The following is a 24,389-nucleotide window of genomic DNA, read 5'->3' as shown; positions in this document are numbered from 1 at the left end:
AGTTGAATTCTGTGATTCGTCGTTTTTACGTGATGACGGCTGACAAATTGGACCTCGTAATTTTAGTATTATAGATATATATATATATATATATATCTTTGTCTAGTATGCAAAGCAAAATGTAATTGTTTAAACTTCAATATTAATTAATTATTTGGAGAACTATGACTAGAAAATGATTTAGCTTAGTTTTGGCGTCGTACAGACACTATGCAAATGAAAGCTATTGATTAACCTGTATACTACTTTTACGTATACATATGCATCACACCTTTAATCAAAACTGTAGCACAGATACAGAGACGATTGTACATGCATTGTTTTGAAAAGTCATTTATTTATAGAGTGCAATTGCTTAGAAGCCTTGCATACAAACATCCTATAAATGCAATAATCATTATATTCAGGTAGTATACTAATGCTGTGAAGTATGTTATGTCTACCTTCGATCACGTGATTTCATACAACTTACCTATTGAGTTTATCCATCACTGTTTGAATCTCTGTAACAGAGCAAGATGAGAAAATCCATGGATGTCTGGCTGTATCCCCAAGCTTAGCACTTCCGGTAGCGGACATTATGAAGGCAGCACTTTTATTGCACACATTTTGATCCCCATCATGAATAGCACCAAGACTAAATATGAAATTTTGTAAATTTATATGACAAAGATGTATTTTATCAAACAAGTTATAAAGTGGGCATTGGAAACAAAAGTTCGTTAAATTTGAATACAAGTCATCAGATGAAAAATGGATACACAGACAGATGTCATTAAAAGACAGTTGAAGTGAGGAATATTTGAAAAAAAAATGTATATAATCGGACACTTCGGCTACCTCTGAATGGTATCATTTGTTTTAAGGTGGTACCCAACACCTTGACTAAAATTTATTTGGCTCGTTTAATTTTCATAATATTTTTACAAAATACTTACTTTGACCCTTTGACAAAAATATAAAAATTTCTAAAAATTTGAACCAACCAATTTATCAGAAAAATTACACTGGTTATATAGCAGTTTGACAAACACTAATTTTGATCATTGAGAAGCTTAATATTCCATTAACAACACAACGTAATTAAAACGTTTAGCTGATTTTATAGAGTTATCTCCCTGTAGTGTTAAGTACCACCTTAATTGATATACATAAATTGTTTCGCAAATTAAACAAGATTTGTTTTGTATTACCTTTTCGTTAATTTTCCTATGTAATAATAAGACTTTCGAATAATTTTTCACTTTCAAAAATGAGTAAGCTTTTATTTTCAATGCTCAGATTTTATACCCCATTTTCTACTTAACGCAATGTCTGTGTAACAAGTCAGGTATATGTAAGTTTATCCGGTTATAAAGCGTACAAAGTGTAAAGCGCAAGTGTAAAGTTGGCGTTAGCGACGAAACAAAGGGCCTATTTCACCGAGATGTGCATTCAAAGTGTATGGAAAAATGGAAACTTTATGAGAAAAGTGTCGTAAGGATAGGATCTCCGAGTATGATAAAAACAAATTCTAAGAAATTGAAACAACATGTATGTGTAACTATTGAGAAACTTGTCGTTTTGGTTTTTTGTTGCACTTTAGTGTTTCTGTTGTTTCGTTGTTTATCTCTCATAGGATATGTGTTTCCCTAGGTTTTAGTTTGTTACCCGTATTCGTTTCTCTCAATCGAATTTTGACTTTTGAACAGCAGTATTCTACTGTTGCCTTTATCTCTTATCCCTTTCCCTAAGGAATTGAAACTACAAATATGTACATGTGATACTAGTTAAACATCAAAGGCAATAACATCACTGGTCCGTATTATTTTGTATTTATTTTTGCAAACGATCTATTTTCGCGAGTAGAAACATATTTCGAATTTTAATTGTCGGAATATGTAGCACTTGTGACTCCCTAGTATAAATACATCAAGAAAATTACAATACCACGAATATAAATTCCGCGAAGTCGGCTGAAACGACCAATACGCGAAATATAGTATCCGCGAAATTCAGTAATTTACAGTATTATTTGCATCAAAACTTACCTATGTCCTAATTCATGAGCTGCTACAGTTTGTGATATGAAGTTGAAATTGTCGCGCACGAGAGACTGACTTAATGGGGAACACATTGCACCGAGATAGGCAACTCCTGTAATTAAAATAATACATTGTCACACACGAGAGACTGACCTAATGGAGAACACATTGCACCAAGATAGGCAACTCCTGTAATTGAAATAAGACATTGTCACACACGAGAGACTTACTTAATGGGAAACACATTGCACCAAGATAGGCAACGCCTGTAATTGCAATAAGGCATTGTCACACATAAAAGATTGGTTTTATGTACAACCAACACAATGCATCAAGCTACACTTTACTTGCAGTTAATATAAAGAAACACATTTCAAGAGTCGAAAGATAACATTATATATTCTTATTTCGTAATGTACGTTTTAACATATTATCGTTATGAATATGACAGTTGTTATCAATTCGTTGATGTGTTTGAAATTTTGATTTTCTCATTTGATTATGAACTCTCCGTTTTTAATTTTATTCGGAGTTTGGTATTTTTGGAATTTTCTTTTTATATGAATTGTAAAAAATGCATGTCAGATAAATTTGAAGGTGTAGTACATTTTTTATTACAATCTTTTTTATCTGTTGTAAATATTTCGAAGTGCTAAACACACGTGCTGATTTCGATTGCCTTTTATTCAAGAAAACGTAGAGTCTATCAAGTAATTTTCTGACTTCGGAAAACTATCAATATAGCACAGATATTTTTTGAAACACTAAAAATACTTACCATTGGCACTAGTTGACCCACCTCGCACAAGTTGATACCTAATAAGTGTTTAATCAAAACGTTAATATTAATTTTTAAAGCATCTGATTTCATGAAATTATTTACACTATTTTTAGTACAGTAACAACATTATTATATAAAATACCTACGACATGATGATATTTCTTGTCATACAGTCTGACTTAGAAAATATAGACTAAAAGAAGCTTTTTATCTTTTATAATGTTGATCTTTTTGTAACACTTTTAGTGAAATTGTTTTCTTAGTCTAACATCTCTTATATAATACTTTTATCTTTTATTTGAATCGTTTTGTACTTGATACAAAGAGATTGTAAGTAATGCCTGTACCAAGTCAGGAATATGACAGTTGTTTTCCATTCGTTCTGTTGTTTTATATTGTTGAGCCTTTGATGGTGTCATGGTTTTTGAACTGCCCCTTTTTTAATTTGATCTTGGAGGTCTGTATTCTTGTATTATGTTTTTAAAAAGGCCGATTCGCCAATCTCCAAAAGTTATTTTGATGTTTCGAAGACGCATAAAAAAATGCTTAGAAAATTTATCCCTTTCAAGAAATACTAATATATTTGCGTTTACCACTGATACAGTACGCCTGTTATCAACTGCTTTGTCCCTTACATCAATCTTTTTTTCCCCTAAAAATTGTTAGGCTTCTCTTCATTGACTTCAGTGTTCATTTTTTTATAGATAATATTTTGTTATTTGTGTTCAAACATACATCATCCGAAGAAAAAATGAGGATAAACATAAACAATTCGGGGCCTTTTATAGCTGATTATGAGGTTTGGGCTTTCCTCATTGTTGAAGGCTGTACATTGTTCTATAGTTGTTTATTTCTGTGTTATGTTGGTCTCTTGTGGAAAGTTGTCTCATTGGCAATCATACCACATCTTCTTTTTAATATAGTCCGTGTTGGCATGCAGTTCATTTACACCTGTTAATACCGATGTTTCATGCATGCTGATCAAGACAAAAAAACTAATATTCAATGAGTTTCTTTACTAAATTGACTTACTTTGTAAACAACATGGTATGATCTGGATTTGAAAATGACTGTGAATTCTGTTGAACCCAGTTGCTGAATATTGCTAAAATTGTATCAGGGTCTATTCTAGTTTCACCTGAAGGCTGGGTTATCTTTCTGTTTTCTGTCCAGTATGAATCACTTTGTGTCTTGTTAAAATATACAGATATCATTTGGGACAACATTCCAGACTATTTAAGTGACAAACTAGAAAATATGCAACTTGAAGCGGCTAGGATAGTTACTGGTGGTACTAAGTTATCGTCCATAAATAAATTATACGACGAAACAGGATGGGAGTTACTATCAGAAAGACGTAAAAAACACAAAATTATAAAATTTCATGAAATGTTTCACAATAAGACCCCTGATTATTTAAGCGACATTATCCCTCAACAATTGTTCAATATTCATAATTATGACACACGACGAACGAATGACACGCAACATATAAAGTGTAGAACTGCATTTTACCAGAAATCTTTTCTCCCCTCAGTTATTCGATCCTGGAATGCTATTCCGGACGATATCAGACTAAGTCCATCTAAGTTAACACTTAAAGGTTACCTTAATCAAAATGTAAGAAAAATGCCAAATTATTATTTTTATGGAGACAGGAAAGGACAAATACTTCATGCCAGACTTCGGATGGATTGTAGCAATCTGAACGAACATTTATTTAAGAGAAATCTTGTAGAAAGTAAAAGCTGTACCTGTGGTAGAATCGAGAGCAGTAAGCATTTTCTCCTCGAGTGTAATAATTACTCCCTTGTCCGAAAACGTACGATAGAAAAATTCCCTTCCCATACAATATAGAAACACTACTATTTGGCTGCAATAACCTCAATCAAGAGGAAAATGTACTCGTGTTTAAACAAGTGCAACAATTTTTGGTAGATTCGAAGCGTTTTGGCTAATAGCGTCGTTCGTGCATGACAAAGATCGTAATTGGGTGAGACAGTCTTGACAAAGTCCTGTAAACACACTCCGCCGCCGGTACATATATATATAGGAAAGATCTGATGAAAAAAAAATCTACTTTTTTATTTGCAGTTATTTCCCTTTATCTTTTTTCTACAGGGAGACGGATTAATATAAGGGAAACCTTGTTTCCGAATCCTTTTGTAATATGTTATCACTGTATTTATATGTGTATGCCATGTACATGATTTTTTGAAATAAAATATGTTTAAAGTAAAGTAAAATATAGATAACTAATTAAGCAGTGACGGATCCAGGAAGGGGGGGGGGGGGGGGGGGGGGGGGTTCCGGGGGTTGGAACCTCCCCCTTTTTTTGGCCGATCAATGCATTTGAATGGGAGCATATAGTTGGAACCCCCCCCCCCCCCTTTACTCTGGGTTAGGGACCCCCCCCTTTTAAAATGGCTGGATCCGCCACTGCTAATTAAGATTTATTTTATGAAACATTTAAAAAATATTGTAAAGGCAAAAGGGGAGGTTTGTTCTCGCGTTAAACTGTTTGAAACTCAAGACATTTAATACAAAGTTGGACCATGTGCTGTTTGGTGTTGCTGTCTTCGTGTATGCGCATATTATTTTCAAGCAGAGTTTAGTTTTGACGTGTTGGTTGACGTGTTCTGTTGAAATGTTTGTCATCTTTAATTCTTGTCATCCTTTGTGTGTATTGTGTATACTCACAAAGAGAGGGGGAAAATATCAATACCGATGAGCGAAATAAACGCAGAAGTTGAAAAAGAACATAATTAGTTGCATGATTTTTTTTATTAGTTGTTAGTGGCTTTGAACTAGCTGTCAGATAACTGCGAGTACTCTCATATCTGTTCATTGTGTCTTTTTGTGTCGGGATGTATAAGTACCGGGCCACGTCCACTTGTATTTTTGTCCATCTGATGAGTTAAGCCTTTTTCAACTGATTGTTATAGTTCGTTCTTATGTTGTACTGTTATACCACTGTCCCAGGTTAGGGAGAGGGTAGGGATCCCGTTAACATGTTTAACCCCGCCACATTATTTATGTATGTGCCTGTCCCAAATCAGGAGCCTGTAATTCAGTGGTTGTCATTTGTTTGCACGTTACATATTTGTTTTTCGTTCATTTTTATTTACAAAAATAAGTCCATTAGTTTTCTCGTTTGAATTGTTTTACATTGTCTTATCGGGGCCTTTTATAGCTGACTATGCGGTATTGGCTTTGCTCATTGTTGAAGGCCGTACGGTTACCTATAGTTATTAATGTCTGTGTCATTTTGGTCTTTTGTGGATAGTTGTCTCATTGGCAATCATACCACATCTTCTTTTTTATATATAATGCGTTCTAAGATGTGTGACCTAAATTTTCAAAAATATCATTGGATTTAACAAAAAATATTATATCAAAAGAAGTGAAATAATATGTATCTAGTTGATTTTGTTGTACTTACCTCGGAGATATAGATACCAATATATGTCAAACCTATTGAAAAGGGTGCGTTTGGTAAATTGTTATACCGTATGTCTACCTGAAATAGAAAAAAAAATATTCAAATATGACACCCATTAAAAGATCAGGTTAATTAAAAAAATGTAGATTTCGGAAATTAGTAGGGCGTTCATTATCACTGAACTAGTATATATTTGTTTAGGGGGCCAGCTGAAGGACGCCTCCGTGTGCGGGAATGTCTCGCTACATTGAAGACCTGTTAGTGACCTTCTGCTGTTGTTTTTTCTATGGTCGGGTTGTTGTCTCTTTGACACATTCCCCGTTTCCATTCTCAATTTTAGATATATGATACATAAACAATAAAAAAAAAATGAGGAGATGTGATATAATGTGGTAATGAAACAGCTAACCACGAAAGCTAAAAACAATCGTAGGGCCTTCAGCGGTTACCATAAATGTATTTAGCCTAATTTTTTTTCGGTAAGGTAAGTGATTCTAAATCATGTCTTGTATATATAATGGTTTGGACAGTTATGTGCCTGTTATTGCCATAATGTTGTCAGTCTGTCCACAACTGATGATTGCCTAATTGTTATAAATTCTTTTCTATTTTCACTCCAAGAATCAGTTATTTCATTAGTTTTTGTATTTGATGTTTATATCTAGTAAACAACTTATGCAATTCGTTGCATCTCACTATCAAACAAACCAATAAGGTCCCAAAACTATAAATCTAAGTATCGTTTAGTTTAAAAACAATGTCTCGCTTGATAATAAAGCTAAGACCCGTTTGGTTTTAAAGCGACTTCTCTCGTGGGTAGTCAGTCAGACTTTCAGACAAAATGGTTGCTGCCCAATCATGTTAGTTTATTATCTTACCCCATTAATCATGAATGCATAATATGTGTTAATTCTATCCATAGCAATTGTTTTATTCTGTTCACTCTCGTCCATCCAACTGAAAAAGAAAACCATGATAAAAAGTTTTACAATTCAACAATATAATGTACTTTATTTGGCCTTTTTTACATTTTTTTTTTAATTCACTGATGAGTCTTTTGTAGACGAACCGCGCGGTTGGCGTTAATACTAAATTTCAATCCTGGTATCTATGATAAGTTTATATATGTATTAATCTTTAATCTTTTGGGGGGTATTTTAGATATGCCTGTCGAATGTCATATGATTCAATCCCGTGTAGCCGATATTTCGGTGTGACATGCATTTACGGTTTATATAGAGTAATCTATCAAAGATCTATCACTAACATCCAATAAAACAAAATAAGAAGGAAAAAGGGGGAAAAAAGCACATAACAATATCCCTAATAGTTCCACAGTTTTATTCTAATATCTATTCTTAACTTAGATGATTTCAGATGTGATCTATTAATATACAAGACCACGAAGAAACTGCTGAATGCAGAAAAACAAAAACAGTTTTCATGCTCAAAATACCATGAGCAATGATGGAACAACTATACATATAATTTGTAGTTTATGGGCCAGCTGCAGCCTGCATCCGGGAGCGTGAATTTCGCGCTGTGTAGAGGAACTATTGAGGAACTATTGTTTGCCTTGGTTTTTTTTTTTTTTTTTGCTCTTTGGTCGAGTTGTCTCTCCGACTCATTTTACCGTTTCAATTATCATTCATATAACCGTATGAATAAAGGTACATTTAGGTCACATAGAAAAAAATAATGTCTGTTAATGATATTTTTAACAAATATATAGCAAACGTACTTTTTATATACTCTCATAAATACTTACAATTTAAAAACTGAATAATCTATGACTAGAAATATTTCTATGGCATATCTAAATGTTTGTCTTTTGAACCTTTGGTTACTGTCTGTTTGACTATTGTAAGAAACATTACCTATAATGAATGGAAAGCTGCTTGTAAGAATATGTCAGGTAACACGAATCTGAGGAATTGATATGAAGTTTAATCTTAAAATTGATCGTTTCTTAAGTCCAGTATAATAAACCTTCGATTACCAAACAATGTACGACTGTTGTTATCCTGTACACTATATTCGTGTTTTAAATGTGTGTTTGTGGCGAGATCTTACATAGTAGGAATATATACAAAAGAAGATGTTTTATTATTGCCAATACCTGTTATCTGTATTTTCAAAAATCATAACGACCATCTATTATTGATTGTTTTTGACAAGCGGCAATGTTAAGATATCTCTTGCGATTGTTGTAGATTTGAAGCAGAACACAATCTAAGTATAAGAAGTTCTTCGCACTTGCTCCTTGATTTGTCGCGAGCGTCATATTAACAACGAGGCGCAAGTACAAGAACTAATTTTGATTAGATTAAGCAGAACATTGCTTCAATTTCAATTACATCTAAGTTTATATTTCGCGATGCTTCTCTTTTCGATATGTTCGTGCATTTTAATTCAATAAAAAGGCACATTAACTTATTAATATGCAATTCATTTCAATATGTATAAAAGGAAATGTGGGAACAGCAACCCTATTTCATATTATCAAAGATTTGGATATTTTATTTATTTCCGTAAATGCTTTTCTGTGTGATTTTTACCCTATGGTTTTCTTTTTATTTCTTACCCTATAGTTTTCTATTTGATTTTCACCCTACCGTTTTCCATGTGATTTCTACCCTATGGTTTTCTTTTTGGCTTTTTACCCTATGTTTTTTTTATATTTTTCCCTATGGTTTTCTATGTGATTTTTACCCTATGGTTTTTCTTTTTGGCTTTTTACCCTATGTTTTTTTTTTATATTTTTCCTTATGGTTTTCTATGTGATTTTTACCCTATGGTTTTCTATGTGATTTTTACCCTATGGTTTTCTATGTGATTTTTACCCTATGGTTTTCTATGTGATTTTTACCCTATGGTTTTCTATGTGATTTTTACCCTATGGTTTTCTATGTGAATTTAACCCTATGGTTTTCTATGTAAATTTAACCCTATGGTTTTCTATGTGATTTTTTTACCTATGGTTTTCTATGTAAATTTAACACTATGGTTTTCTATGTGAATTTAACACTATGGTTTTCTATGTGAATTTAACCCTATCGTTTTCTATGTGAATTTAACCCTATGGTTTTCTATGTGAATTTAACCCTATGGATTTCTATGTGAATTTAACACTATGGTTTTCTATGTGAATTTAACACTATGGTTTTCTATGTGAATTTTACCCTATGGTTATCTATGTGATTTTTACCCTATGGTTTTCTATGTGATTTTTACCCTATGGTTTTCTATGTGATTTTTAACTTATGGTTTTCTATGTGATTTTTACCCTATGGTTTTCTATGTGATTTTTACCTTATGGTTATCTATGTGATTTTTACCCTATGGTTTTCTATGTGATTTTTACCCTATGGGTTTCTATGTGATTTTTACCCTATGGTTTTCTATGTGATTTTACCCTATGGTTTTCTATGTGATTTTTACCTTATGGTTATCTATGTGATTTTTACCCTATGGTTATCTATGTGATTTCTACCCTATGGTTTTCTATGTGATTTTTACCCTATGGTTTTCTATGTGATTTTTACCCTATGGTTTTCTATGTGATTTTTACCATATGGTTTTCTATGTTAATTTAACACTATGGTTTTCTACGTGATTTTTACCCTATGGTTTTCTATGTCATTTTTACCCTATGGTTTTCTATGTGATTTTTACCCTATGGTTTTCTATGTGATTTTTACCCTATGGTTATCTATGTGCTTTTACCCTATGGTTTTCTATGTGATTTTTACCTTATGGTTATCTATGTGATTTTTACCCTATGGTTATCTATGTGATTTTTACCCTATGGTTTTCTATGTGATTTTTACCCTATGGTTTTCTATGTGATTTTTACCCTATGGTTTTCTATGTTAATTTAACGCTATGGTTTTCTATGTGATTTTTACCCTATGGGTTTTCTATGTTATATTACCCTGTGGTTTTTCTATGCGATTTTTTACCCTATGGTTTTCCAACTTTCTAATTTGCAACGTAATCACATACGTGCACTCTCGACATAGACTCGTTCAAGGTTTTCATATATAATCAAACGCATTCGTTTATTAATAATAAATGATTAAAGTAGACCAAACACCCTTTGTTACACATGTTTATCATTCACTTTTAATCTTTTTAACTTTTGACGATCTATTTAATCCTCAATCATTTCATTTATACATTTAAAATTAGTATACCACAACAGATATGATTACCTGTTTAAATTCTTTTCAAAATCCACTTTTAAAAGAAACGTTGCATAACTTATTTATGGGTCATTAAAATTCTTTGCATGTCAACCAACAATGGTGTAGTGGTGAAAATAAATATAAATTATTGCATGTTGTAAAATCAAAGATTTACCATTGTAAGATCAATTGGTTGCTATAAATAAACATTGTATACTAAGTGCCATGTTTATACTATCGTATGCGATGAAGATATAATCCACATTGCATTTGTGAAGGCGGGAGAAATAATAATGATTCAGTTGTTGAATGATATGAAATGATTGACTTATTGACTAATTGATAAAATAGCTGATTCATTGATTTGTTAAATTAATTAATTACTTGATCGATTGATTAATTAGTTACCTGATTGACAGATGAATTAATTAATTGATTGATTGATTGATCACATTCATCCAAAGTGAGATCAGACAAACGAAACCTGAAATTTATTCAGCGTCAATTTCCTGAACAATTTGTTATAAAATGACCGAAAATTGAAATGCACGTGTATATGTACATTCAGTAGAGGAAAGTTCAGGTACAATTAGAAGAAGAGAAATTGAAGTAAAAGTACTATTGGAATTTTGGTCCTCAATGCTCTTCAACTTCGTACTTTGTTCGCATTTTTAACTTTTTTGGGATTCGAGCGTCACTGATGAGTCTTTTGTAGACGAAACGCGCGTCTAGCGTTTATACAAAATTTAGTCCTGGTATCTATGATGAGTTTATTGGTACAATGACACAGAATACCAATATCGTATTCTACCATCATGTTTAAATCCTGATTATGCATGACATATTTACCGCTGGACGTTGTATAAATGGCATCAATACTGAACTGGATAATAAAGATTAAAAGATAAATTTCTCAGAAATAAAGCTGATACATTTCCTTATTATCTATCTTTTCCTGTTATTGATCGTGGAGATATGATATTGTACAAATAAAATCGGCGTTTCAAATTTCTAGTCTGAATATGACTATTATTATTAATAGCTGATTCAGTAAGTCATAACGACATAATGATAGATAATTAATATAATACATGTATATAATTATAACAAATTTGATGAATACTCTAGATATTTTTATTTTACCATTTGGTTTCTGTTTATTATGTTAATCAGTTTCAGTTTTGATGAATCTCGGAAATGAAAACTATTTTAAATCAATGTTTTATACGTCCTGTTGCTCAGTATATAGCGGGATCGAACACGGTACAAGGTCATGTTAAGCTTGTCGTTAAATTTAAATTTAAATTCAAAAATTTAAAACCCATATATTACATCAAGTGCAACTTAGATAACGGAGTCGTATATATATATATATATTACAGTAGATTATGGATATAACAGTTGGATAATGTAAAATATAGACAAAAAAGGAACAAAACTTGCTTTCACTATGGACGTCATTAAAGTAGTCACTACCGAACTTCCTGCTGTTGTTGGAATAGTAGAAAATGAGGATATTCTTTGGATCCATAATCCTCAAGAAAAAATACTTCAAAAAGTGAAAGTCAATGAAAATATAGATTTAATTCAAGAATTGACCGGTGTTAAAGTGTACGACATAGCGAAACTGGTTAATGATGAGGGATATTTATTGTCTATTTACAGTAGTAATATTCTTAAAATGTTAACTCCTAAAGGACAATTAAAAGCGTTGTCAAATATATCACCATTTCTTCCATTAGGAATTCATATCACTAAAGAAAACGATATTTTAGTAGGATTCCAGGAAAATGCCCCAACCTTTCCAATAACAGAAACATCTCGCAGAGGAATTAGAAAACTTGGTATGGACAGAAAAGTGAAATTTACTTTTGAATACGACAAAGACAAACGCAGGTTATTTACGTGTCCGTACGTATAACAACGAATATTAACGGTGATATTTGTGTGTCTGACATTATCACTGCCGATAACTCTGGAAGAGTTACTGTTCTTGATAATGACGGCTCAGTGAAATGGAGTTATATAGGAAATCCAGATGTGAACGGTGGATGGAACAAATTTAACCCTGAAGGAATAGCTACGACCTCTCAAGGTCATATAGTCATTACTGACTGTAACAATCATGCTATACATGTTTTATCTATGAAAGGAGATGTGTTATTGTGCCAGAAAACATTGCAGCTTAACTTTATTGCTCCATGTAGTGTATGCATTGGAGAAAATGACATTTTGAAAATCGGCTGTTCATCAACAAAAGGCAAAAGTGAAGCTCAACTAGTATTCCTTAATTTAAACATCGACACATATTGAAGACAACTTTCTTGTTCGGGTGAGGTAAACTTTACAATTCAGAAAAAATATTGCACAGCCTTAAGTTTCATATATTGCAAGATATTTACCATAGACTGTTGTTGAGAACAATAATTGTAAATCGTTGCTTAATGTTCGATCATGATATGCTTATGATATGAATGAAATGAGACTTTGATTATACGTTTGATAAGCGTGATATCACAAATATGGAATACTATTTATTACAATGGAAAAGTGTTTATTTGATATGTCAACCTAGTAGTCTCTAAGTCGACTTTAGATGTTACAACGTGAATTAGTTGTAGATGTTCACGCTCTTCCTAATTTTACATTTTTCATGTTACAAAACATTTTATTGTTTTTTAGCTCGAGATATATCTAATGTTCATCCGTATGACAATAGATCTTACACATTTCAATGGTTCATAATTGTTTGTTTGTTACATTGATATTGTTTACGATTCCCAATATGCGTGTTATATAAGTGGGATTAAGTAATGTATATGACACTATAGAGAAAACAAGAAGAATAGCAAACAAAACGAACGATTGTCATATTACTCTCAGTCACGTTTTTTTCTACATCATGTACATTGTCAGGACATTATACCATTGTTAAATTTTGATGAGGTTGATGCAATAATTTTTAACCCCAGAGATATGATACTCATCGAGGACAACGGCCGAGGGTGAATGTCATGTCTGTTGGTTTGATATTTCAGTTATTAATTTTCTTTTATTAGCGAAAGATATTTAGCTGCTCCTTGTGTTCGTGCTAAATGTATCGACTGCTATGGCAGTTTCTAACTTCTTTTAGTAGAAGAGATGTTAAATTTATCAACTTTTTAAAATTACAACGAAATGTTGTTGGAAGAAAAACAAGAATCGTCCATGAGGTGTGATTGCCTATGATAAATGTGGTGTAGCCACAAAAAAACAAAGACATGATGTTATAAACCAACGCATTGATATTGAATAGATACATAAGTATTTATAATACACGTTAGCTGTTCCAAATCTCATGATTTTTTCTCGTTGTGAATATATAATAATCCTTATGCTTTCAACCAATGAGGAAAAGACATTTAATGGTCCCATAATTATATAACTATCGTACTTCCTAGACATGACGTAAAGTGAACAATTTTACAACAACGTCATAAGATTGATAGGCTGCCACAGAACAACATAGTGCTTCTTTCTAGCTTATTTGCCCTTTTTCATAAGGGTCACCAGGAAGATGTGGTATGAATGCTATTGAGACCAAAAGAGACCAAATGACACAGAAATGAACAACTATATGTAACCAGGTAACAATGAGTAAAACCCGTACCACATACTGCCCTAATCATAAAGATATAAGATATTCCTTTCTAGATATTTGTTCTGTATTTTTGTGACAAGGTTTGATGATCTTAGGGAAAGTTATCTGCACATACCTTGTACAATAAAATCATTAAAGGACATTAACGGATCTGGTTTAGTAATCTGGTGAATGATTCTATTCGTGGTATTATTCATGGTATTTATTGGAGATACGAAATATGTCTCTTCTCTCAGCGTGAATGATCCAGTCTGAAAACAAATGAGATTCTTTATATTTATATTTTATATGCTGTTTTGTAAATATGCTGTTCAAGTCAAATACATATTTAAAAAACAAAACATACAACATTGTGCTTGTGTCAATATTCCATATATGTTTTATAAATTTTTTATTATGCTGTTTTGTAAATATGGTGTTTAAGTTTAAAATATAATTGAGATAAAAGAAAACAAAATAGAGTGTTTGTGTCAATATTCCTTTTAAGTTTTTGTTAAATTCAATTCAATGTTTACCGTTGAATTTTGTATTTAATATTTTAAGCAAACAGGATTATGCATAATTTGAGAAATTTCCCTGTAGTTTTTACTAAGTGATATTGACTTCTGATAACTAACAGTATAATTATCTTATTATTTATACTTCCTGTCTGTTATTGAGAGCTCCAGATACAAAACGGATACCACTGGATAAAGCATGCGCAATGGTAAAGTTTATGGATTGCTAAGGATAACACTCAAAATGATTCAGAGTCGATTAAGCTATCTCGAAAGGGCATTTTTTTTTCTATCTACTTTGGTTTCTAATGAGAACAAGCCCTTTCAAACATTTATAGGTCTTCAGTTTACCAAAAAAATATATGATTTAAAGTGTCCTTGCTATCGTTAAATCCGGAAATGCATACGTTCGATATCTTTCAGTTTTATAACCTTTTTTCAACTTAGATTTAAATATATTACGAAAGCAAACATATACATTCAAAATCCGGGACAACATTTCATTACAGGTACTTAAAATCGACTTTTATATGAATGTTATATAATAATCTCCGAATATGTTTTCGTTTTAACTATTTTAAACATTCGAACAGCATGGTGCTTTTTTATAAATTTCCCAATAGTTTTTTCTAACAGATATTGACCTTGGGTAACTCACAGGTACAATTATCTGATTATCTTCACTTCCTGTTTTACATACTAGATAAACATCAATATCTTACTATTCAGTTTATCACTATCTCTCCGTCAACAAATAATATGATATGTCATTATGCATTGTGCATGATTCCCTTAAGATAATAGTAAAAGTTTAAAAATCCATAGTAGTTCAAAAACTAGGGTCGGCTCAAGTATCCTTAGAAAGGGCGAAACAGAAAGAGATTTCTTGAGTGCATACGTCAAAGAAAATGGAGGGTTTACCCTTATATTTAAACATAGATAATTCCCTTTAAATAATAGTAAAAGTTTAAATACATTGCTTTTCATAAACCAGGTCGGGTCAATTATATATAGAAAGGGCGAAAGACGAAGGGATTTTTTGGGTTCATACGTCAAAGTAAGTAAAGGTTTAACCTTTATATTCAAGGTAGATACCGTTTGATTTTCAGAGGGGGGGAAGGGGAGGGGGTGGTTCTAGGCTGATCTTTTGAAAAAAAGGCAGGTCGGGAGTTTTGAACGAAAAAAATCAGGATAGACAACTCGGCAAATATGTTTTAAAAAAAAATGTCAGGATAAACTAATAAAAGGCAGGATCAAATAGAGTGAAAAATACAAATACAGGACAGACATTACAATTAAAATACAAATACAGGACAGAGATTACAATTAAAATACAAATACAGGACAGAGATTACAATTAAAATACAAATACAGGACAGAGATTAAAATACAAATACAGGACATTACAATTAAAAGACAAATACAGGACAGAGATTACAATTAAAATACAAATGCAGGACAAAGATTACAATTAAAAGACAAATACAGGACAGAGATTACAATTAAAATACAAATACAGGACATTACAATTAAAAGACAAATACAGGACAGAGATTACAATTAAAATACAAATGCAGGACAAAGATTACAATTAAAATACAAATACAGGACAGAGATTACAATTAAAATACAAATACAGGACAGAGATTACAATTAAAATACAAATACAGGACAAAGATTACAATTAAAATACAAATACAGGACAAAGATTTCAATTAAAATACAAATACAGGACAAAGATTACAATTAAAATACAAATACAGGACAAAGATTACAATTAAAATACAAATACAGGACAAAGATTTCAATTAAAATACAAATAAAGTACAGAGATTACAATTAAAATACAAATACAGGACAAAGATTACAATTAAATACAATTACAGGACAAAGATTACAATTAAAATACAAATACAGGACAGAGATTACAATTAAAATACAAATACAGGACAAAGATTACAATTAAAATACAAATACAGGACAAAGATTACAATTAAAATACAAATACAGGACAAAGATTACAATTAAAATACAAATACAGGACAGAGATTACAATTAAAATAAAATACAAATACAAGACAGAGATTAAATTAAAAGACAAATACAGGACAGAGATTACAATTAAAAGACAAATACAGGACAGAGATTACAATTAAAATACAAATACAGGACGGAGATTACAATTACAATTAAAATACAAATACAGGACAGAGATTACAATTAAAATACAAATACGGGACAGAGATTACAATTAAAATACAAATACGGGACAGAGATAACAATTAAAATACAAATACAGGACATAGATAACAATTAAAATACAAATAAAGGACAGATTACAATTAAAATACAAATACAGGACAGAGATTACAATTAAAATACAAATACGGGACAGATATTACAATTAAAACAAATACAGGTCAGAGATAACAATTAAAATACAAATACAAGACAGAGATAACAACTCAAATACAAATACAGGACAGAGATAACAATTCAAATACAAATACAGGACAGAAATTACAATTAAAATACAAATACGGGACAGATATTACAATTAAACAAATACAGGTCAGAGATAACAATTAAAATACAAATACAAGACAGAGATAACAACTTAAATACAAATACAGGACAGAGATAACAATTCAAATACAAATACAGGACAGAAATTACAATTAAAATACAAATACAGGACAGAGCTTACAATTAAAATACAAATACGGGACAGATATTACAATTACAATACACATACAGGACAGATTACAATTAGAATACAAATACAGGACAGAGACTACAATTAAAGTACAAATACAGGACAGAGATTACAATTAAAATACAAATACAGGACAGAGATAACAATTAAAATACAAATACGGGACAGAGATAACAATTAAATACAAATACAGGACAGAGATTACAATTAAAATACAAATACGGGACAGATATTACAATTAAAACAAATACAGGTCAGAGATAACAATTAAAATACAAATACAAGACAGAGATAACAACTTAAATACAAATACAGGACAGAGATAACAATTCAAATACAAATACAGGACAGAGATTACAATTAAAATACAAATACGGGACAGATATTACAATTAAAATACAAATACAGGACAGAGATTACATTTAAAATACAAAGGCAGGACAGAGATTACAATTAAAATACAAATACAGGACACAGATTACAATTAAAATACAAATACAGGACAGAGATTACAATTAAAATACAAATACAGGACAGAGATTACAACTAAAATACAAATACAGGACAGAGATAACAATTAAAATACAAATACAGGACAGAGATTACAATTAAAATACAAATACAGGACACAGATTACAACTAAAATACAAATACAGGAAAGAGATAACAATTAAAATACAAATACGGGACAGATTACAATTAAAATACAAATACAGGACACAGATTACAATTAAAATGCAAATACAGGAACCACATATTACAATTAAAATACAAATACAGGACACAGATTACAATTAAAATACAAATACAGGACACATATTACAATTAAAATACAAATACAGGACAGAGATGACAATTAAAATACAAATCAGGACAGAGATTACAATTAAAATACAATGCAGGGCAAATTGTTTCATCATAGCGCGCCCATCCCCTTAATATCAAATGGTAGGTCCCTAACAATTGGACTAATCTTACCATAAAATAATCGATACATGGATCCCGGCATTCGACATGAAATGATGCGCCTCTGTTCAGATCTTGATAATATCTTTCAGTTGCTTGTAACTACAAGAACACAATTAAAAAAATGCAACTTTAAGACAGTAAATAAAACATGCTAGAATACTTGCTGTTAACAAGATATTAAAAAAGACTGGAAATCAACATCAAGTTTAGAAAAACTACATTTCTTCTTTCCACTTAATTTCCATGATGTTAGATTGTTTTTAATTTCATGTTACTACACGCATCATTTTTTTTTCTTTTTTATTCAGATTTTACGACATAATGTGCATTATAACCCACCTTAAGAAATAAATTGCAAACATTTGATAGTATGCCTAAACCTTTTCATATTATGCAAACATGAAAACTTGCGAATTAAGCTTATTCCATGCATGCAACTAACGTTAACTTAGTCCATACGCGCGGACTAACACAACAGACTTTGTCCATGCATGCGTGAGCCAAAATAACTTTACATAGACATTTGAAAGTCAAGCAGACTTATTCCATGCAAGTATGTTGTATTTGCTACGTTTCCCCAAGCATATCACAGTCTTTAGAATGAGAGCAAAGTGTTGTCTGCTTAGTATGAATAATCTCATGTCCATGGTGATAAGTTGTTCCTGTCGCTTTTGTCATTGTTCAATGAAGCTGTGTGTTTTGCAAGTTGCCTCATTTTGATTCAAAGTTTGCATGATTATAAAATCAAAATGACATAAAGGCTAGACACATATCTGTGTCAACAGTTAATTTTGTAAAAAAAAAATATTGCTTTCGTATTCATCCCTGGAAATGCGTGCATTTTTAATAAGTGACTGGCGGCTTATTGTTCAGTCAATCTATGTAGAAAAGGCTTAAATATCAATAAAATTGCATTATTAAACATGAGAAGAAGATGTGGTATGATTGCCAAAGAGACAACTCTCCACAAGAGACCAAATGCCACAGAAATTAACAACTATAGCTCACTGTACAATGACCAAAGCCAATACCTAATAGGCAGTTATACCAGGCCTCGAACTGAAAAGAAAAATCACAAAAATATTGAACTCCAAGGAAATTCAAAAAGGAAAGTCCCCATTATGTTCGCAGGCGCGGATCCAGAGGGGGTTCCGGGAAGTTGGAACCCCCCTTTTTTTGGGACGATCAATGCATTTGAATGGGGACATGTAATTGGAACCCCCCCCCCCCTTTTGTCCTGGGTAGGAACCCCCCTTTTTAAAATGGCTGGATCCGCCCCTGGTTCAAAATAAGGAACACAGCAACAAACGACATAAAATAAGGAACACAGCAACAAACGACATAAAATAAGGAACACAGCAACAAACGACAACCACTGAATAACAGATTCACAAGTGTCTTACTAAAAGTCTGAGTTAAAAGTGTTAATACTTTATGATATATGGTTAAGATCATCGTTTTATATATATAAGTGTCCATATTACACAGATGCACCACTCGCACTATCATTTTCGATGTTCAGTGGACTGTGAAATTGGGGTCAAAACTCTACTTTGGCATTAAATTAGAACGATTATATCATAGGGAACATGTGTATTTAGTGACAAGTTAATGGGATTTCAACTTCGTCAAAATTTAATTTAAGCTGGAGCGCGACAGATGGAAAAAGGACGGCTGGACGGACGAACGAACGACGCACAAACCAAAAGACATAATACCTCTAGTTGATTCATATAAATACATCAATGAAAACTGGAATACTGTGATATTAATGTTACTGATGAAGCAGCATCTTTTATTGCAGTAGAGGTAGAAACATCACAAACATGATTCTATAAGGAAACTGACAAAACATGACCAGGAAGTACTAATCAAAGACAAAACCTAATAGTGTATCATGAAATCTCCGTTTAAAGGAATAGGAAACCGGACAATGATTCCACAGAGTGATAACAATGATGATTTGTTTACGGAAATAGACAAGTGTTATAACAAATAAAACCCCATTTTAGTAAAAATCTAAGATTTTTATCAAGTCTCCGAAAACAGGAAACCGAGAAATTTTAAATAGAATGCAATTTCAAACTATTTGATTAGTATTTTCTAAAATTTATACGGAATAAACATCTAAGACAAAACTTTTATTTATAATTTTAGAAAAGGTAATAAAATTTGTAAAATGATTCTTTGGAGACATCTGTTCATTTTTTTCTTTAAAAAACGTATGTTCCGTGCTCTAAAAACACTGTTGCAGGTAAGAGGTTAATTAAGCACTCACAAACATGTTTAACCAAGCCACATTCTTGTTTCATGGCAGGTTCCGTTTATTCAGTGGTTTTTGTTGGTTCATGTGTATCATATTTGGTTATAGTAATTTATGTTAATTTTATACATTTAGTCGTTAGATTTATACTTTAAATTGTTTCATATGTCTCCTATAGGGGCCTTTACTAGCCAAATATACGGTATGCAATTGTTCATTGTGAAGGCCATTTGGTGGCCTATAAGTGTTTTTTTCATTTGAAATATCGTGGATTATTGGTCTCATTGGCAATCATACTTTATTTCCGTGTTTTCAAAATATTCCATAGCCTGAAAAGTAGCATGCGGAAGTAGTTGTTGGTAAAAATTATGTCCATTTATTACAACCTCATTAGTATAGACAATTTTTAAAATAGAACTGGTACATAATCCTATACAAAACAAATTGGTGACATAATCGAGCCACCGACATATAAGCAGTGTATATCAATAGAACACGTGGTATAATTGCCATTGATGCAACTATCACCGCCATTAATTTACTTTATGTATGTAAGTGCCTGTCCCAAGTCAGGAGCCTGTAATTCAGTGGTTGTCGTTTGTTTATGTGTTACATATTTGTTTTCCGTTAATTGTTTTTACACAAATAAGGCCGTTAGTTTTCTCGTTTGAATTGTTTTACATTGTCATTTCGGGGCCTTTTATAGCTGACTATGTGGTATAGGCTTTGCTTATTGTTGAAGGCCGCACGTTGACCTATAGTTGTTAATGTTTGTGTCATTTTGGTCTCTTGTGGACAGTTGTCTCATGGGCAATCATACCACATCTTCTTTTTTTTTATATATCAACCAGAATCGAAAATGAATCAATTTCTCAAACCACTCGAGCACTGCGGCCTCTGCTCTTATAGTATCGTAATGCATACTAAGTGAGCAATTGAAAAAGTGAAACGTACTTTAGTTATTCCTGCGTCTTTTATGATCTTCCCATTAATGTTTCTATGGATAGGTGGCAGTGCTAACAGCTTTGTGTTTGTGACGAGATCAAGATTTACCAGTTCATCCTTGAATACGAATCTAGGTGACAGTTTGAGTGGTAGACTAGGAACGGTTGATCGTTTTGCTCGTATAGAAGCATCAGAAAAAAATGAAAAGGATACATAAGCTGAAAAAGAAAGAAAAATCATCTCCGACATTTAAATAAGTACAAGTGATTGCAGTGATGATACCTAAAATCCCAAAGGGACATGTAAACAATTCAATTTCAATTCTCAATTTTAGGCATTGAAAAAAGTTATAATTCTACGCCTCGTTAAAATGAATTATATATTTGATTTGGATTTTAAAATGATACTTAATAAAGCAATGCGTGAATCTTGATTTGCTGAACATTATTGCCCTAGCCTAAACAATTTATCTCTTTCTAGAATAATATTCAAGATAATAACCAAAAAACGGCAAAACTTTCTTAAAATTGCCAATTCATGGGCAGCAACCCAACAACCGCTGGTCCGATTAGTCTGAAAATTAAAGGGCCTACAGATCTTGACTTGATAAACATTTAAATCCTTTCAGATTTGCTCTAAATGCTTCGGTTTAAGAGTTATAAGCCAAATCTATTTTTAGCCATGGCGGTCATCTTGGTTGGTTGGCTGGGTCCCTCAAACATTAGTAAAACAAGAAACCTCAATGATAAGTGTGGCCAAGTTTGGTTAAATTTGGCCTATTAGTTTCAGAGGAGAAGATTTTTGTAAAAGATTACAAAAATTTAGGGAAAAAATTGTAAAAAGATTATAAAGGGCAATAACACCTTAAGGCTTCAACTTACCATTATTGTCGACCTATTTGTAGATCTTACTTTGCTGAACATTATTGCTGTTTACAGTTTATCTCCCTCTATGATAATATTTAAGATAATAACCCAAAACGGTAAAATTTCCTTAAAAATGCCAATTCTTGTGCACCAACTAAATGTCCGATTAGTCTGAAAATTTAAGGGCAGATAGATCTTCACTTGATAAACAATTTCACCCCATGTTAGATTTGCTCTAAATGCTTCGGTTTCAGAGTTATAAGCCAAAGTCTACATTTTATCCCTATGTTCTATTTTTAGCCATGGCAGCCGCCTTTGTTGGTTGGCCAGGTTACCGGACACATTCTTTAAACTAGATACACCAATGATGACTGTGGTTAAATTTGGCCCAGTACTTTCAGAGGAGATTTTTGTAAAAGTTAACGACGGACGATGACGGACGCTGGACGCCAAGTGATGAGAAAAGCTCACTTGGCCCTTTGGGCTAGGTGAGCTAAAAAATGGGGAGAGAGAAAAGTGCGTCAGACACATACCGAATAGAGAATAAGGAATAAGAAAGATAACCCTAGACTGTTTTGAAGGCATTATGGTTACAAGAGCGCAATTATTTGTTTACATTTAACCGGCAAGTGTTCACGTGTTTTACCCCAAGATGGTACTCAGAATAGAATCCTATACGGCTTCTGATTGTTTGGTACAGGATTGGAATTACATTTAATCGAAAGCTTATCCAATTAGGTTTAAAAATTGCCGAAAATCATATTCACATTTTACGAAGTATAGAAAATATCTTCAATTTCTGCACGTCGGAGCCATTAAAAATATGCCTTTTTCATTAAGCGAAAAAAGTAGACGATTTTTTTCAACTGCAGTTTAAGGCAATTTGAGCCGCATGACTCTATATTTTTTGTTGTTGTAATGCAACACTGGCATTTCTAGTAACATGAACTGCCACCCGTTTTCCGCTAGTTTGTGTAGTCTTCGAGAAAAAAAAATACGGAACACTAGTGGTACACTATGGAAAATGCATTACGAATAATTGCGCTGTTGTAACCTTATAATTTACGTTAGACAATGAAATTGTGCATTTTCCTGTTCTCAATTTTTTAGTACTGTGCGAACCCCCCCTCTCTTGGAAGTCAAATAAGTAAGATGTACATTGAATAATCCAGTCGTGATATTCCCTTCAGTACGATCACTTAACCTATTAAGGACATTGACGGGTAGAGGGATCATTATTTATTCGAGTTCAGAAAAGTAATTCATACGCACTCATGGTAGTGTTTTAATGTTTACGCATATATTACGATTAACTGAATGTTGTTTGTTAAAAAGGCTCAGTGGAAAATAGTTTATGCATGTTCGAGACGAGAACACCTTAAACAATACTTTGAATATGTAAGAGGTGGTTGAAAAGATTCGAGGGCAGAACGTTTGAGATAGGTCAGAACTTAGTCCTGGGACAGGTCGGCCACTCACGAGAATTGAAAGATTGTTACGGGGAGGGGATCTTTAACATGCAGATAGTGGTACACTCTCTAGTCATTAAGATTTCCAATCCAACTGATGGATTGTGCATTTGTAACCCACAATTGCTGATGTCCGTTTGTGCGTTTCTTCTACTTTTAAACACTAATTGTGCAATACAATGTACGTATATTTAAAAAAAAAAAAACATAGAGTGACATATATAAATCAACTGTTTTTTTTCAAATTAACTACAAGTACAAAAAATAACTGTACCTTGATGGTTAGATTTGTATGAATCTGGCATATGTAGACAATTAACTGCAGAAAAATCCAAAATAAGACAAGAAAAGAGTAAAGTAATCGGCAAAAAGTTGAGAAGTGTCATTTTTAAGGCGAAAAGCACCAATACATCGAAACATCAACACGTTATTTATCCAAAAGCTACACTGCAACAAAAACTCATTCTGCGGCCATCAAAATTGCTTTGTTTACTTGTCAAATCCCATTATTGAAAACTATAATATATATACAAAGTATACTTTAAAACGGTTAACAAGGAATAAGAACTATTCTTTACATTTTTGTTAAT

General features: G+C 32.2%; 1 protein-coding gene across 1 annotated transcript; it reads right to left on the bottom strand.

Annotated features, from left to right (window-relative positions):
* Positions 1 to 472: 472 nt before the first annotated feature.
* LOC139507333 (A disintegrin and metalloproteinase with thrombospondin motifs 7-like) lies at positions 473 to 24,389 on the bottom strand (the record flags this gene model as incomplete). Its single annotated transcript, XM_071295713.1, is given in 11 exon segments — positions 473 to 637; positions 2,031 to 2,136; positions 2,803 to 2,840; positions 3,838 to 3,995; positions 6,248 to 6,325; positions 7,126 to 7,204; positions 8,016 to 8,124; positions 14,190 to 14,325; positions 18,266 to 18,355; positions 21,474 to 21,682; positions 24,074 to 24,389. Coding segments are annotated over 11 exon segments (1,280 nt in total), but the record flags the coding sequence as incomplete, so codon positions are not given.

This window comes from Mytilus edulis, unplaced genomic scaffold, assembly GCF_963676685.1.
Source record: "Mytilus edulis unplaced genomic scaffold, xbMytEdul2.2 SCAFFOLD_725, whole genome shotgun sequence".
NCBI lineage: Eukaryota > Metazoa > Mollusca > Bivalvia > Mytilida > Mytilidae > Mytilus > Mytilus edulis.
The sequence above is the reverse complement of the archived record's forward strand: the minus strand, read 5'-3'. Positions and strand labels throughout refer to the sequence as shown.